This window comes from Nerophis ophidion, linkage group LG05, assembly GCF_033978795.1.
Source record: "Nerophis ophidion isolate RoL-2023_Sa linkage group LG05, RoL_Noph_v1.0, whole genome shotgun sequence".
Taxonomy (NCBI): domain Eukaryota; kingdom Metazoa; phylum Chordata; class Actinopteri; order Syngnathiformes; family Syngnathidae; genus Nerophis; species Nerophis ophidion.
In genome coordinates this window covers 76,530,773-76,548,288 of record NC_084615.1, presented here as the reverse complement: position 1 = coordinate 76,548,288, position 17,516 = coordinate 76,530,773, and the positions used below count along the sequence as shown (strand labels likewise).

The window sequence follows — 17,516 nt, the reverse complement described above, 5'->3', positions numbered from 1 at the left end:
TATAATGAGATTTTTGTATTCACCAATATTTTCTTAGTTGGGATTTGTTCGCAGGTAAGAACAAAATCTACGAGTGCTCCAGAGTACTCTTAGGGTGTCCTATTTGTTCTTAAAGGCCTACTGAAAGCCACTACTACCCACCACGCAGTCTGATAGTTTACATATCAAGGATGAGATATTAACATTGCAACAATTTAGTTTACTAAATTGCAATTTTAAATTTCCCGCAGAGTTTCTTGTTGACGTCACGGACTATTTGCGGCTAAAAGTCGTCTCTTTTAATCGTCCAATTAAACAGTATTCCGGACATCTGTGTTGCTGAATCTTTTGCAATTTGTTCAATTAATAATGGAGAAGTCAAAATAGAAAGATGGAGATGGGAATCTTTAGCCTTTAGCCACACAAACACACGGTGATTCCTTGTTTAAAATTCCCAGAGGTGAAGCTTTACTATGGATCAGAGCGGTCAAGCGAACATGGATCCCGACCACTTGTCAACCGGCAGGTTTCGGTGAGAAAATCGTGTTAAAAAGTCGCCTCTTACAGGAGTTCCATGGAGTTTGCACCGTCCTTGTATCTGCCGTCGACTTCCCTCAGACACTGGCCTCAAGACACCCGTGGACACACCCCTCCGACTATCAGGTACTATTTAATCTCACTAAAACACTAGCAACACAATAGAAAGATAAGGGATTTCCCAGAATTTTCCTAGTAAATGTGTCTAAAAACATCTGAATCCGTCTCAATGCAATCACCTTTTTTTTTTTTAACTTTATTTATTTATTTATTTTTTCTAGTCCGTCGCTATCAATATCATCATCCACAAATCTTTCATCCTCGCTCAAATTAATGGGGACATTGTCGTTTTCTCGGTCCGAATAGCTCTTGCTGCTGGAGGCTCCCATTAAAAACAATGTGAGGATGTGAGGAGCCCTCACACTTGTGAAGTCATCGTCTGCGACTTCCGGTAAAGACAAGGCTTTTTTATCAGCACCAAAAGTTGCAAACTTTATCGTGGATGTTCTCTACTAAATCCTTTCAGCAAAAATATGGCAATATCGTGAAATGATCAAGTATGACACATAGAATGGAGCTGCTATCCCCGTTTAAATAAGAAAATCTCATTTCAGTAGGCCTTTAAGTGTGACAAGTTCCCTTACTTCTATTGTCTAATGTTACATTAATATCATAGATGGATGGATAGATAGATAGATAGATGGATGGATGGATGGATGGATGGATGGATGGGTGGGTGGGTGGATGGATGGATGGATGGATGGATGGATGGATGGATGGATGGATGGATGGATGGATGGATGGATGATAGATAGATAGATAGATAGATAGATAGATAGATGGATAGATAGATAGATAGATAGATAGATAGATAGATAGATACACTCGGTTGGTAGAGTGGCCGTGCCAGCAACTTGAGGGTTGCATGTTCGATTCCCGCTTGTGCCATCCTAGTTACTGCCGTTGTGTCCTTGGGCAAGACACTTTACCCACCTGCTCCCAGTGCCACCCACACTGGTTTAAATGTAACTTAGATATTGGGTGTCACTATGTAAAGCGCTTTGAGTCACTTGAGAAAAGCGCTATATAAATATAATTCATTTCTCATTTCAAAAGACCAACAATCCTCGTGCAACCTGTTGCAACTCAACTCACACAATGGCAATGCTTTTGCTGCTACTGCAAGATGCCGCTGATTGTGCATATTTCACGACCACGTAGACACATTTCCCCGAAGTGACGAATATTTATTTGAACACTTTCGGGTATCTCAGCAGTCCCCCCTTTCTTAAATTTACATTTTGACATTAGGTATTTCCCCCGGGGGTTTATACGATTTTTTCTTCTGTAATCTGTTTGTGTTTTCTCCGTGTGTTTGATGTTCGGCTTTTCCGCCGGTATTGTGCCATTAAACGGGGAATTAAGGGCGTTTATCAATCAATCAATCAATGTTTACTTATATAGCCCTTGACGCAAATTCCAGCATTAAGGGTGTTAACATATGCATGTTGGGGAAATAAGGGTGTTTGTATGCAAATTTTGATAGACATGCACGTGCTAACCAGTTGGCATTCAGTAACTTAAGAGCAGCAGATGGGAACAATTTGGCCGTTTAAGAACATGTCATGAATTTGAATGGACTCCTCTTAGGAAATCACTTAAGAAGAAAGATAGGAGGAAATGTTAGGAACTTATTGCTGAATGGGCCCCAATGTTAATAACATTCCAGACATTGATGTTATCATATGTTATAAAAGCTGCCAATTCTCTTTTCTGACTTAATGACACTAGTTCACTCTCATACTGTATATATAGGCCTGCTTCCCATTTCATTAGGTACACCCGCAAGGGATCAGTCAATCATAACTTCCCACTACTTTGTGGAGTCCACAAACTGCTCACAGTCGACAACTACGCCCATTTGTTCAAAGTATGTTCTGCTTTTGGTACTCTAGCTTCATCATCCCGTAATTAGTTCAAATAAATCAATCTGAAACACTTTCAGTTGTCACAAGCAAAATTGAATAAAATAGTTTCAGGCTGGATTTGAAAATTGACAACGTTGAAGCCCGTCTCACATCTTCAGGAAGACTATTCCATATTTTAGGAGCATAAAACTGGAACACAGTTAAGAATAAAAAAAGTATTTTCTCCGAGCAACAGGAAGCCAGTGCAGTGACCTAAGCACTGGACTGATATGGTCCTATTTCCTGGTTCTAGTCAGGACTCGAGCAGCAGCATTCTGGATGTACTGCAGCTTTTAGAGAGCCCAGTGAGAGAGTGATTACAGTAGTAATTTATGTTTATACTCAAGAACAAGCAATGTTACAAAAGTGAGAAGCAGTAACTAACTTATTATTTTTACTATGGCTATTCGAGGAATCAATAAAGTACTATCTATCTATCTATCTATCTATCTATCTATCTATCTATCTATCTATCTATCTATCTATCTATCTATCTATCTATCTATCTATCTATCTATCTATCTATCTATCTATCTATCTATCTATCTATCTATCTATCTATCTATCTATCTATCTATCTATCTATCTATCTATCTATCCATCCATCCATCCATCCATCCATCCATCCATCCATCCATCCATCCATCCATCCATCCATCCATCCATCCAATTAGCTACACTTATCAAACATGTTCATATTGCAATAACATTGCTGAGTATGTATTCTGACTGATCTTTATTTATGCACCAAATACTTGCTTCTCAATTCATTTCTGTAACGGATCCAAACCAAACCCCCCTGATTTTAATTACTATTGAGAATTTGATAATATTTATTTGTGTACCTGTACAATATTCTTTATATAAGCTGCTGACGACAACTTCCTCATATTTCTGCCCCTGTTAGCTCTGTACGCATGTGTTCCTGTGTCCATACTACCGTACCAAAAAGTTCTATTTTGGTTTCATCTGACCACATGACATCCTCCCAATCCTCTGCTGTATCATCCATGTATCCATTTTGGTATAAACTCAACTCGTCGTGTTTGGAGGAAGAAGAATACTGAGTTGCATCCCAAGAACACCACACCTACTGTGGAGCATGGGGGTGGAAACATCATGCTTTGGGGCTGTTTTTCTTGCTAAGGGGACAGGACCATTGATCCGTGTTAAGGAAAGAATGAATGGGGCCATGTATCGTGAGATTTGGAGCCAAAACCTCCTTCCATCAGTGAGAGCTTTGAATGGTTGACCAAATACTTATTTTCCACCATAATTTACAAATAAATTCTTTAAAATTCCTACAATGTGAATTCCTGGATTTTTTTTTTCACATTCTGTCTCTCACAGTTGAAGTGTACCTATGATGAAAATTACAGACCTCTGTCATCAATTTAAGTGGGAGAACTTGCACAATCGGTGGCGGACTAAATACTTTTTTGCCCCACTGTATGTGAAGCAACAGTTCACGTGGCTAAACAGAACCATGTATTGAAGTCTACTCACATCTACGCCACATCAGCCTCTGGCGAAGACTTGCGGAAAACTCTGGACGGGCTCAAAAAGAAACAGGCTAAAAGGATTAACTTGCAGTGTTTGTAAACACAAAGCAGAGGAAGAAGAATACTGAGTTGCATCCCAAGAACACCACACCTACTGTGAAGCATGGGGGTGGAAACATCATGCTTTGGGGCTGTTTTTCTGCTAAGGGGACAGGACGATTGATCCGTGTTAAGGAAAGAATGAATGGGGCCATGTATCGTGAGATTTTGAGCCAAAACCTCCTTCCATCAGTGAGAGCTTTGAATGGTTGACCAAATACTTATTTTCCACCATAATTTACAAATAAATTCTTTAAAATTCCTACAATGTGAATTCCTGGATTTTTTTTTCACATTCTGTCTCTCACAGTTGAAGTGTACCTATGATGAAAATTACAGACCTCTGTCATCATTTTAAGTGGGAGAACTTGCACAATCGGTGGCTGACTAAATACTTGTTTGCCCCACTGTATATAAACATGTATCCATTTTGGTATAAACTCAACTCGTCGTGTTTGGAGGAAGAAGAATACTGAGTTGCATCCCAAGAACACCACACCTACTGTGGAGCATGGGGGTGGAAACATCATGCTTTGGGGCTGTTTTTCTTGCTAAGGGGACAGGACCATTGATCCGTGTTAAGGAAAGAATGAATGGGGCCATGTATCGTGAGATTTTGAGCCAAAACCTCCTTCCATCAGTGAGAGCTTTGAATGGTTGACCAAATACTTATTTTCCACCATAATTTACAAATAAATTCTTTAAAATTCCTACAATGTGAATTCCTGGATTTTTTTTTCACATTCTGTCTCTCACAGTTGAAGTGTACCTATGATGAAAATTACAGACCTCTGTCATCATTTTAAGTGGGAAAACTTGCACAATCGATGGCGGACTAAATACTTTTTTGCCCCGCTGTACTGTATTTTTTTATTCCGATTGGGGTTATTGCGAAGAAATTTGAAAAATGACTTTGCTGAGAATGAAAAAAAAATAAATAAAAAAATGTTCCACGGTCTTAATCTTAATGAAGAAAACAACATAATGGACATGACCTGCATGGTGATTGATATGAATAAAATAAGTAGAATGTTTCATTAGTGTGGTAACGACTTCCATTTTGTGTTGTTGCAGCTGTTTCCATGGAGCCCGCTCCTTTGCTTTAGCTTCCGTACCCCTTCCACACACACACACACACACACACACACACACACACACACACACACACACACACACACATACTCTCTTACATGCACACAAACACTACGTGTCTGAAAGAAGATACAGCTTTGTGAGTCAACCTGCAACCAAATGCAACTTAGGCTCGGAACTCATCATTTCCTTTCGCAGGATATTCTCCTTGCCTCCAACTGGCATAGCTCGGTTGGTAAAGTGGCCGTGCCAGCAATTTGAGGGTTGCAGGTTCGATTCCCGCTTCCGCCATCCTAGTCACTGCCGTTGTGTCCTTGGGCAAGACACTTTACCCACCTGCTCCCAGTGCCACCCACACTGGTTTAAATGTAACTTAGATATTGGGTTTCACTATGTAAAGCGCTTTGAGTCACTAGAGAAAAGCGCTATATAAATATAATTCACTTCACTTCAACTCTCATTATTTTAAATGACTGACATTTAAAATGATGTTCCAACGTCACAGAAGACAAATGCCGAAACGAGTAGTTTCCACCCTACTTAAATGCAGTGTCTCAGTTAATTTGAAAAAAAATAAGCGCCCCAATAGAATTATTTTTTTTTCACTCCTAAGAAAAAAAAAAACATACTGGGGTTAAATATGGAGTCCATTAAAACCCAGTTGCTAACCAAAACAGCAGCACCTACCAAAGTCTCTTAGGTTAAGCTCTTTCAAGTTCGTTCCACCCAGATGTCTTTGTTCTTAAAGTTAAAGTACCACTGATAGTCACACATACACTAGGTGGTGAAATGACCCTCTGCATTTGACCTATCCCCTTGTTCCACCCCCTGGGAGGTGAGGGGAGCAGTGAGCAGCAGTGGTGGCCGCGCTCCGAAATCATTTTGGTGATTTAACCCCCAATTCCAACCCTTGATGCTGAGTGTCAAGCGGGGAGGTAATGGGTCCCATTTTTATAGTCTTTGGTATGACTCGGCCGGGGTTTGAACTCATGACCTACAGACCTCGGGGCGGACACTCTAACCATAAGGCCACTGAGCTGGCCTTGCCATGTTTAACATTATTTGATATGCGGTGGTTCCTTGGTTTTCATTATTAATCTATTTCAAAGTTTACGTTGAAAACCAAATCATAAGAAATCCGAAAAAAAAAACTGTAAATCCCATTAATTTGGCACAGATGTCGGGCAATTTGTTGTGTTTTAGTATTTCCTGTATTTAGTTCCTGTCAGCGCTCTTATTCTGTCTGTTTCCTGTCTTTCTCCCTTAGTGCTGTGTCCTCTCAGATGTGGCTGATTGGCACCTGGCTACACCTGGTGTCAATCAGCCCGCTCCATTTTAGACCTGTGTTCCCATCCAGTCAGTGCTGGATTATTGTCGATCCCACTTCCGTATTCTCGCTCCTTTTGTGTCGTGGTAAACTATATATTTCTGTATCTGTTTGTAGCTTATTGTCTTTTGTTCCCTGCTTCCGTTTTGTTTTCATTCTACAAGTAACGACTTCGGCTTCACAGTGGGAGAGGGGTTAGTGTGTCTGCCTCACAATTCAAAGGTCCTGCAGTCCTGGGTTCAAATCCCAGGCTCGGGATCTTTCTGTGTGGAGTTTGCATGTTCTCCTCGTGAATGCGTGGGTTCCCTCCGGGTATTCCGGCTTCCTCCCACTTCCAAAGACATGCAGATGGGGATAGGTTGATTGAAAACACTAAAAATTGGCACTAGTGTGTGAATGTGAGTGTGAATGTTGTCTGTCTATCTGTGTTGGCCCTGCGATGAGGTGGCGACTTGTCCAGGGTGTACACCGCCTTCCACCCGATTGTAACTGAGATAGGTGACAGCGCCCCCAAAAAGGGAATAAGCGGTAGAAAATGGATGGATGGATGGATGGATGGAAATAACGACTTCTGTTTTCCTGCTTGCTACCCGCTAGCTTCCACGCTAGGCCCTTTTGTTTTTGCTACCTTCCATGCTAAGCTCCTTTTGTTTTCCAACTCCCATGCTAGCTCTTTTGGTTTGTTATCCGCCTCGTGCGTGCTTTTTGTTTGTACCGTTTTGTTTAATTTTGTTGCAGTGTGTAAATTAAAACCATGTTTTCTCATTCAATGCCTGCCTCTTTCTCTGCATCTTGGGGTTCGTCAACAACTAACTCTGACAACAGACACCCAAAGACTTTTTTCCTCCACCAATAAATAAATGCCTTACCCACAACAGGAGCCTGGCTTGGTCAGTTCCATTACAGTACATTACTAATATGTGGCAATATGTTACATTTAATACACTTCCGTCTAGTTAACACGTATTGGCTACCTCAGGGCATTCAATCGATCGCAAATGGACCGTTTGGTTTGTCTTAGAAGACGTTCCACTTCTCATCCAAGTAGGCTTCAACAGTTAATGCAGACTATCTGACCAGTCTAAGCGATCGGCTGAATGCCCTGAGATTACAATAACTTGGATGAATGAGAACATCCATAGACATTTAATGTAAATTTTGCTCCATACTCACATTTTATTTTTTGAGTATGTCTGCAAGATTTCGGTAAAAGTTCGGTAAAAGTTCGAGATGCCACCTCAGTAGAAGCATTTAAGTCCCACCTTAAAACTCATTTGTATACTCTAGCCTTTAAAGAGACTCCCTTTTTCGACAAGTTAATCTGCCGTTTCTTTTCTTTTTCTCCTATGTCCCACTCTCCCTTGTGGAGGGGGTCCGGTCCGATCTGGTGGCCATGTACTGCTCGCCTGTGTATCGGCTGGGGACATCTCTGCGCTGCTGATCCGCCTCCGCTTGGGATGGTTTCCTGCTGGCTCCGCTGTGAACGGGACTCTCGCTGCTGTGTTGGATCCGCTTTGGACTGGACTCTTGCGACTGTGTTGGATCCATTATGGATTGAACTTTCACAGTATCATGTTAGACCCGCTCGACATCCATTGCTTTCCTCCTCTCCAAGGTTTCTCATAGTCATCATTGTCACCGACGTCCCACTGGATGTGAGTTTTCCTTGCCCTTATGTGGGCCTACCGAGGATGTCGTAGTGGTTTGTGCAGCCCTTTGAGACACTAGTAATTTAGGGCTATATAAGTAAACATTGATTGATTTTCATTTGTGGAGAAGTGTCAAGATAGCAAATTAAAGCAAACTCCACCCTATTCACAAGAATGATTTATTTTCTGAAAATGTATAAATATATATATAAACAAATGTTACTATTTTTTTTTCCAGACTGTCAAACAAACGTCAGGGACCGTGTGTAGATTCACCCGGTCACAACATCAGGTGCACCTGCACACTTTTGGATCGATACAAACTTAAAAGTGTGTATCCAAAGTAAAGTGAGTATCCAATCACAGTCTCGATAACATCAAGTTAACGAGATAGGCTACTGTCAACAACCTGTGATCTGATTGGCTATCGCAACTGTATTTCAACCTCTTTGTGTTCTCAAATTCATTCGCTAACGGTCCCAATCACAGAGCGCGTAAATGTCACGTTCAACATAAGGCCTTCTAGAAAGCCTTACTGACAACAACTCGTGATCTGATTGGCTATCACAATTATCTATCAACTATATGTTCCAGTTCGCTTACACTGTATCGTTGATTCTGAAGGCCCAGGGCAGATTTGGTACAGCATGGCAACATAAGTTAGCTGAATTCTGATTGGATAGAAACTCTAAACTAAAAACAACAGCACAATATGACATGAAGAGAATATGAATACTTTAAAATAGTTAGGTCACTGTTTAATGGATGTAATAAAGCACAATTAAGCATATAAAGTCCTCCTGTCTTCCACTATAGTATTACTTTAATGTACAAATAAGCACATCCACCCTGCTGTGATGTCACAACGTGGCCAGACTCCAAAACCCCACATATGGAGTCATCCAAAATTGCGTGCAAGCTCACGCCCAAATGCATGAATCGTATGGTTTGATTCAACCCGACTATCCAACATCGTAACAATTATAAGTAAGAAAAGGAAAAAAAAATCAACTCTTTGTTACTTCGAATGTATCCACCTTGTGTCCAAATATCTCAAAAATAAGTTTGATACTTAGAATATGTTCCCATTGTGTCCAAATAACCTAAAATTAAATCAGTGTTACCCAGAATATGTTCCCCTAGTGTCCAAATAACTCAAAATTAGGTCTTTACTTGGAAAATGTTCCCCTAGTGTCCAAATAACTCAAAATTAGGTCTTTGTTTCCTAGAATATGTTCTCCTAGTGTCCAAATAACTCTAAATTAAGTCTTTGTTTATTAGAAAATGTTCCCCTATTGTCCAAATAACTCAAAATTAAGTCTTTGTTACCTATAATATATTCTCTTAGTGTCCAAATAACTCAAAATTAAGGCTTTGTTACTTAGAATGTGTTCCCCTGGTGTCCAAATAACTCAAAATTAAGTCTTTGTTACTTCGAATATGTTCCCCTAGTGTCCAAATAACTCAAAATTAAGTCGGTGTTACTTAAAATATGTTCCCCTCGTGTCCAAATAACTCTAAATTAGGTCTTTGTTAATTAAAATATGTTCCCCTAGTGTCCAAATAACTCAAAATTAAGTATGTGTTACTTAGAATATGTTCCCCTTGTGTCCAAATAACTCAAACTTAAGTCAGTGTTACCCAGAATATGTTACCGTAGTGCCCAAATAACTCAAAATTAGGTCTTTACTTAGAATATGTTCCCTGAGTGTCCAAATAACTCAAAATTAGGTCTTTGTTAATTATATGTTCTCCTAGTGTCCAAATAACTCAAAAGTAAGTCTTTGTTACTTACAATATGTTCTCGTAGTATCCAAATGACTTTAAATTAAGTCTTTGTTAATTAGAAAATGTTCCCCTAGTGTGCAAATAACTCAAAATTCAGTCTTTGTTACTTAGAATATGTTCCCCTAGTGTCCAAATAACTCAAAATTAAGTCTGTGTTACTTAAAATATGTTCCCCTTGTGTCCAAATAACTCAAAATTAAGTCTTTATTTAGAATATGTTCCCCTATTGTCCAAAGAACTCAAAAATTAAGTCTTTGTTGGTTAAAATGTCCCCCTAGTGTCCAAATATTACAAAATTAAGTCTGTGTTACTTGAAATATGTTCCCAAGTGTCCAAATAACTCTAAATTAAGTCTTTTTTTAACCTAGAATATGTTCCCCTAGTGTTCAAATAACTTAAAATTATTATTTTTTTAATTAGAATATATTCCCCTAGTGTCCAAATAACTCTAAATTAAGTCTTTTTTTACTAAGAATGTGTTCCCCTAGTGTCCAAATAATTTTAAATCAAGTCTTTGTTACTTAGAATATGTTCCCCTAGTGTCCAAATAACTCAAAATTAATTATTTATTTAGAATATGTTCCCAAGTGTCCAAATAACTCTAAATTAAGTGTTTTTTACTTAAAATATGTTCCCCTAATTATAGCTCAAAATTAGGTCTGTGTTACTTAGAATATGTTCCCCTATTTTCTAAATAACTCAAAATTAAGTCTTTGTTACTTAGAATATGTTCCCCTAGTGTCCAAATAACTCTAAATTAAGTCTTTATTTACTTATAATGTGTTCCCCTCGTGTCCAAATAATTCAAAATTAATGTCTTTATTTAGAATATGTTCCCTTATTGTCCAAATAACTCAAAATTAAGTCTTTGTTACTTAAAATGTGTTCCCCTAGTGTCCAAATAACTCTAAATTAAGTCTGTGTTACTTAGAAGATGTTCCCCTAGTGTCCAAATAACTCTAAATTAAGTCTTTAATTGGAATGTTTTCCTAGTGTCCAAATAGCTCAAAATTAAGTCTGTATTACTTAGAATATGTTCCCCTAGTGTCCAAATAACTCTAAATTAAGTCTGTGTTACTTAGAATATGTTCCCCTAGTGTTCAAATAACTCAAAATTAAGTCTTTGTTACTTAGAATATGTTCCCCTAGTGTCCAAATCACAGGTCTCTTTCAAACACAACATTACCACAGTTCACAATCTGTGGTTCTAAGGTTCAATGTCACAGCAACCCAATGAAGGTGTGGATGACAGGTAATAAAACAAGCGCTTACCAAGAACTCCAACCCGGTAGTTGAGGGTGATGACGATGACATTCCCGTAGCTGGCAAGGACGCTGCCGTCGATCATGTTGCCCGTCCCCTCCATGTAGGATCCCCCATGGATGTAGACCATCACAGGCTTGGCCCCGGTGTCTCGTATGTCTGCAAGAGCGACCATGGTTAACACGTTCACATGGAAGGGCCTCGCGTTGATGCCACGTTCAAATCGGCATAGGCTCGATGGTGGACAAACGGACGCTCACCTCCCAGATACCAACGCTAATGGGCACCGGATCGTCATTATAGTGCAGGGGTGCCCACACTTTTTCTGCAGGCGAGCTACTTTTCAATTGACCAACTCGAGGGGATCTACCTCATTTATATATATCATTTATATTTATTTATTTATGAAAGAGACATTTTTGTAAACAAGTTAAATGTGTTTAATGATAATACAAGCATGTGTAACACATATAGATGTCTTTCTTTCACAAAGACAAGGATATAAGTTGGTGTATTACCTGATTCTGATGACTTGCATTGATTGGAATCAGACAGTAATGATGATAACGCCCACATTTTCAAATGGAGGAGAACAAAAGTTGTCCTTTCTGTACAATACCACATGAAAGTGGTTGGTTTTTGGCATCTAATTCATCCAGCTTCCATACACTTTAAAAGAAAAACATTGGCGGCAAATCCCGTAGCTTGCTTGATTGACATTCACGGTACCCGAGGGTCTTGTGAGATGACGCTGGCTGCTGCCAGTTCATTATCATGAAAAAATGACAGAGAGGAAGGCGAGAAACACTTTTTATTTCAACAGACTTTCGCGCCGTCCCTTCCGTCAAAACTCTAAAGGCCGACTGCCCATTTCCTATCTTCACAATAAAAGCCCTGCTTCATGCTGCCCGCGCTAACAAAATAAGAGTCTCGGAAAACTGGCGTGCACAAGCGATCCCTCAGAAAGCTGGCGTGCACAAGTGAGTCCAAGTAAGTGATGTGCACGCCAGCTTTCTGAGACTCTGTATTTAGTTAGCGCAGGCAGCATGAAGCAGGGCTTTTATTGTGAAGATAGGAAATAATAAATAAATAAATGACAAATGGGTTGTACTTGTAGAGCGCTTTTCTACCTTCAAGGTACTCAAAGCGCTTTGACACTACTTCCACATTTACACATTCACACACACATTCACACACTGATGGAGGGAGCTGCCATGCAAGGCGCCAACCAGCACCCATCAGGAGCAAGGGTGAAGTGTCTTGCTCAGGACACAACGGACGTGACGAGGTTGGTACTAGGTGGGATTTGAACCAGGGCCCCTCGGGTTGCGCAGGGCCACTCTCACACTGCGCCACGCCGTCCCTGTGCAGTCGGCCTTTAGAGTTTTGACGGAAGGTACGGCGCGAGAGTCTGTTGAAATAAAAAATGTTTCTCGCCTTCCTCTCGGTCATATTTTCATAATAATGATCTTGCAGCAGCCAGCGTCATCTCACAAGACCCTCCGGTACCGTGAATGTCATTTAAGTGACGTCTTGGTGAAGATTGATGATCACTCATTTTTAGGTCTATTTTTTTTAAAAGCCTGGCTGGAGATCGACTGACACACCCCCCGCGGTCGACTGGTAGCTCGCGACCAACGTTAATGGGCACCCCTGTTATAGTGTATCTCCTCCACGAGAATGTCAACTCATTAGATGGCAGTTCAATTATATTCAAGTAATTGGCCATTTCTGCTGCAAACGACGTCTAATTCACCTCTCGGAAAACAAACTATTAGACCGGTGTTGGGTTTTTTTTTCCTCCTGGAAACGGGCATATCTGCCAAATATGTGCAGGAAGGAAGCTATTAAGGGAGAGAGGAGATAGCTGCTCTGACGTATTCCCTAACCAAGTGGGGCTACTTTGGCTTGACAGTCACTGCAAAAAAAAAAAAAAAACCACAGTTGCTAATTATACAATGCACGTTTTTTTTTTTTTGTGCACCGGCCTAACTCATTTACACAGAGGTGCGATATACAAACACGAAGGTTTGTATATTCCCCGAGCGCAGATAGATGGCCAGCTGGATGGACACTCCGGCCAGATAAAGCACATTCACAGCGGGAAGAAAAAAGCCTCTGTCTGAGGAAATAGACTGAATTAGTGAGCGGCCAGCAGGAGCAGACAAGACAAGAAAGTCTCTCTCATTTTCACCTCCTCCCCTCACTTTCTATCACTTTCACTCGCACAGACTCTCCCCTGTCTGCATCCCGCCTTTCTCCCATCACTTCCCCACTCACTCCCTCTTTTTTTTTTTTTTTTTTTTGCCTAGGCTTTGAGGGTGGTGCGAATGAGATGGGGAGCAAGGGGCAAACAGTGAGGGGAAGGTAAGAAGAAAAGTTGAGAAAAGAAAGACGATTGAGGCATAGAATATCAACATTTGGTAACACTTTAGTATTGGGAAATATTCACCTTATAAACATGTAAATTAGTAACATATTGGCTCTTAATTAGTCATTAATAAGTACTTATTAATGCCTTATCCTGCATGGCCTTATTATACAACCAGTAAGCCCGTAACACTTTAGTATGGGGAACATATTCACCATTACGAACCCTAACCAGATAACTCTAAATTAAGTCTCTGTTAATTAGAAAATGTTCCCATAGTGTCTAAAGAACTAAAAATGCAGTCTTTGATTCTTAGACTATATTCCCCTAGTGTCCAAATGACTCTAAATTAAGTCTTTGTTACTTAAAATAGGTTCCCCTAGTGTCCAAATAACTAAAATTTAAGTCTTTCTTACTAAGAAAATGTTCCCCTAGTGTCTAAATAACTCTAAATTAAGTCTTTACTTAGAATATGTTCCCCTAGTGTCAAAATGAGTAAAAATTAAGTCTTTGTTACTTAGAATATGCTCCCTTAGTGTCTAAATAACTCAAAATTAAGTCTTTGTTGATCAGAATATGTTACCCTAGTGTTAGAATATGTTCCCCTAGTGACCAAATAACTCTAAATTAAAAATGTGTTATTTAGAATATGTTCCTCTAGTGTCCAAATAACTCAAAATGAAAGTATGTGTTACTTAGAATATGTACCCCTGGTGTCTAAATAAGTATAAATTAAGTCTTTGTTACTTAAAATATCTTCCCCTAGTGTCCAAATAACGCAAAATTAAGTCTTTATTAGAAAATGTTCCCCTAGTGTCCAAATAGCTCAAAATTAAGTCTTTGTTACTTAGAATATGTTCCCCTAGTGTCTGAATAACTCAAAATTAAGTCTGTGTTACTTATAATATGTTCCCTTAGTGTCCAAATAACTCAAAATCAAGTCTTTTTAATTATAATATGTTCCCCTAGAGTCCAAATAACTCAACATTAAGTCTTTGTTACTTAGAATATGATTCAATAGTGTCCAAATAACTCAAAATTAAGTCTTTGTTACTTAGAATATGATTCAATAGTGTCCAAATAACTCAAAATTAAGTCTTTGTTACTTAGAATATGATTCAATAGTGTCCAAATAACTTAAAATTAAATCTGTGTTACTTAGAATATGTTCCCCTAGTGTCCAAATAACAATAAATTAAATTGTTGTTACTTAGAATATGTTCCCCTAGGGTCCAAATAACTCAAAATTAAGTATTTATTAGAAAATGTTCCCCTAGTGTCCAAATAACTCCAAATTAAGTCTTTGTTACTTAGAATATGTTCCCCTAGTATCCAAATAACTCGAAATTAAGTATATGTTACTTAAAATATGTTCCCCTAGTGTCCAACTAAATCTGTTATTTAGAATATGTTCCTCTAGTGTCCAAATTACTCAAAATGAAAGTATGGGTTACTTAAAATATGTTCCCCTAGTGTCTAAATAACTCAAAATTAAGTCTGCATTGATTCGAATATGTTCCCCTAGTGTTAGAATATGTTCCCCTAGTGTCCAAATAACTTAAAATCAAGTCTTTTTGATTAGAATATATTCCCCTAGTGTCCAAATAACTCAAAATAAAGTATTTGTTCCTTAAAATATGTTCTCTTAGTGTCCAAATAACTCAAAATTAATTATTTGTAACTTAGAATATGTTCCCCTAGTGTCCAAATAACTCTAAATGAAGTCTGTGTTACTTAGAATATGTTCCCCTGATGTCCAAATAACTCTAAATTAAGTCTGTGTTACTTAAAATATGTTCCCTTAGTGTCCAAAATGCTCAAAATCTTGTCTGTGTTACTTATAATATGTTCCCCTAGTGTCCAAATAACTCAAAATTCATTCTTGGTAACTTAGAATATGTTCCCCTGGTGTCCAAATAGCTCAAAATCTCGTCTTTGTTACTTAGAATATGTTCCCATATTGTCCAAATAACTCAAAATTAATTCTTTGTAACTTAGAATATGTTCCCTTGATGTCCAAATAACTCTAAATTAAGTCTGTGTTACTTAGAATATGCTCCCCATACTAAATTGTTACCCAACATTATAAAGAGACTTTATAAATAGAATGTAACGCGGTTGCTATAGTGACAGGAAAAACTTCTCGGTAACACTTTAGTATGAACATATTCTAGGCAACAAAGACTTAATTTTGAGTTATTTGGACACTAGGGGAACATATTCTAAGTAACACGGACTTAATTTAGAGTTATTTGGTTAGGGTTAGGAATGGTGAATATTTACCTTGTACTAAAGTGTTACTAACTTACTGGTTGTATAATAAGGCCATGGAGAATAAGAATAGAATAGAATAGAGTTTTTAAGGTTGTATTACAGTGAACAGGTTCAAAGAACAATGAAATTGGAGCAGATCCCCTAAGGCAGTGGTTCTCAAATGGGGGTACACGTACCCCTGGGGGTACTTGAAGGTATGCCAAGTGGTACAAGATATTTTCTTTTTTAATATTCTAAAAATAGCAAGATCTCAAAAATCCTTTATAAATATATTTATTGAATAATACTTCCACACAATATGAATCATAAACTGTGAAAAAAGAGCAAACAAGGCAATATTCAGTGTTGACAGATAGATATTTTGTGGACATGTTCCATAAATATTGATGTTGAAGGTTTTTTTTTTTTTTTTTTGTGAAGAAATGTTTAGAATGAAGTTGATGAATCCAGATGGATCTCTATTACAATCCCCAAAGAGGGCACTTTAAGTTGATGATTACTTCTATGTGTAGAAGTCTTTATTTATAAATGAATCACTTGTTTATTTTTCAACAAGTTTTTATTATTTTTTATATATCTTTTTTTTCAAATAGTTCAAGTAAGACCACAACAAATGAGCAATATTTTGCACTATTATACAATTAAATAAATCAGAAGCTGATGACATAGTGTTGTATTTTACTTCTTTATCTCTTTTTTTTCAACCAAAAAATGCTTTGGGGGGTACTTGAATTTAAAAAAAAATCACAGGGGGTACATCCCTGAAAAAAGGTTGAGAACCACTGCCCTAAGGTGCATACACAATAATATAGTAATATAAATAGTAAAAAGGATGAAAAAGAAGGCAGGGTCAATTATGTCTTGTAAATAATGTATTTTCTATTGTTTTATTATTGTTATAATTACACAAAATAGGTAAGTTACATGTAAATACCTGAATATTGTTTGATATTTTGTCAATGTGGAACCATTGTCTCGTTGTCCCTCCTACTGCAATAATAACTGTGACACCTGTTTTTTTATATGCGTTGGACACGCCTTCCGACTTCCCTTTTTGTCTACGATAACGGGAGAGGTAGGCGTCCATGAGACGACAGAAAATGTTTTGTCTTAAAAACTTTAATTCATTTCTGGTTCATTATTAAATTTGTGTAGGGGCTCGACGATGGCACAAAGTTTTTGATGACAATTGTATTCTGTATTATCAGTAAAAAGCAGTGGAGAAACCCATGGTGTCGGTCGTCTTCCATAAACAACACACAACGCTGAGGAAAAGACCACCGGTTACATACATACATATATATATATATATATATATATATATATACATATACATATATATATATATATATATATATATACATATATATATATATATATATATATATATATATATATATATATATATATATATATATATATATATATATATATATATATATATATATATATATATATGTCTTGATTGGATTGTCCAGAGAATAGTGCTCGATACCGTGGTAGAGCGCAATATGTAGGTGTGGGAAAAATCACAAGACTACTTCATCTCTACAGAACTGTTTCATGAGGGGTTCCCTCAATTATCAGGAGATTTCTCCTGATAATTGAGGGAACCCCTCATGAAACAGTTCTGTAGAGATGAAGTAGTCTTGTGATTTTTCCCACACC

General features: G+C 38.1%; 1 protein-coding gene across 3 annotated transcripts in view; it reads right to left on the bottom strand.

The window, feature by feature from the left end:
- Positions 1-17,516, bottom strand: part of nlgn3a (neuroligin 3a) — a 743,972-nt gene that overhangs the window by 457,293 nt on the left and 269,163 nt on the right. For all 3 annotated transcript variants that reach the window (XM_061901991.1, XM_061901993.1, XM_061901994.1), the window contains one exon: positions 11,213-11,362. In XM_061901991.1, coding sequence (XP_061757975.1) covers positions 11,213-11,362 — 150 coding nt within the window. The remainder of the gene's footprint in view (positions 1-11,212; positions 11,363-17,516) is intronic.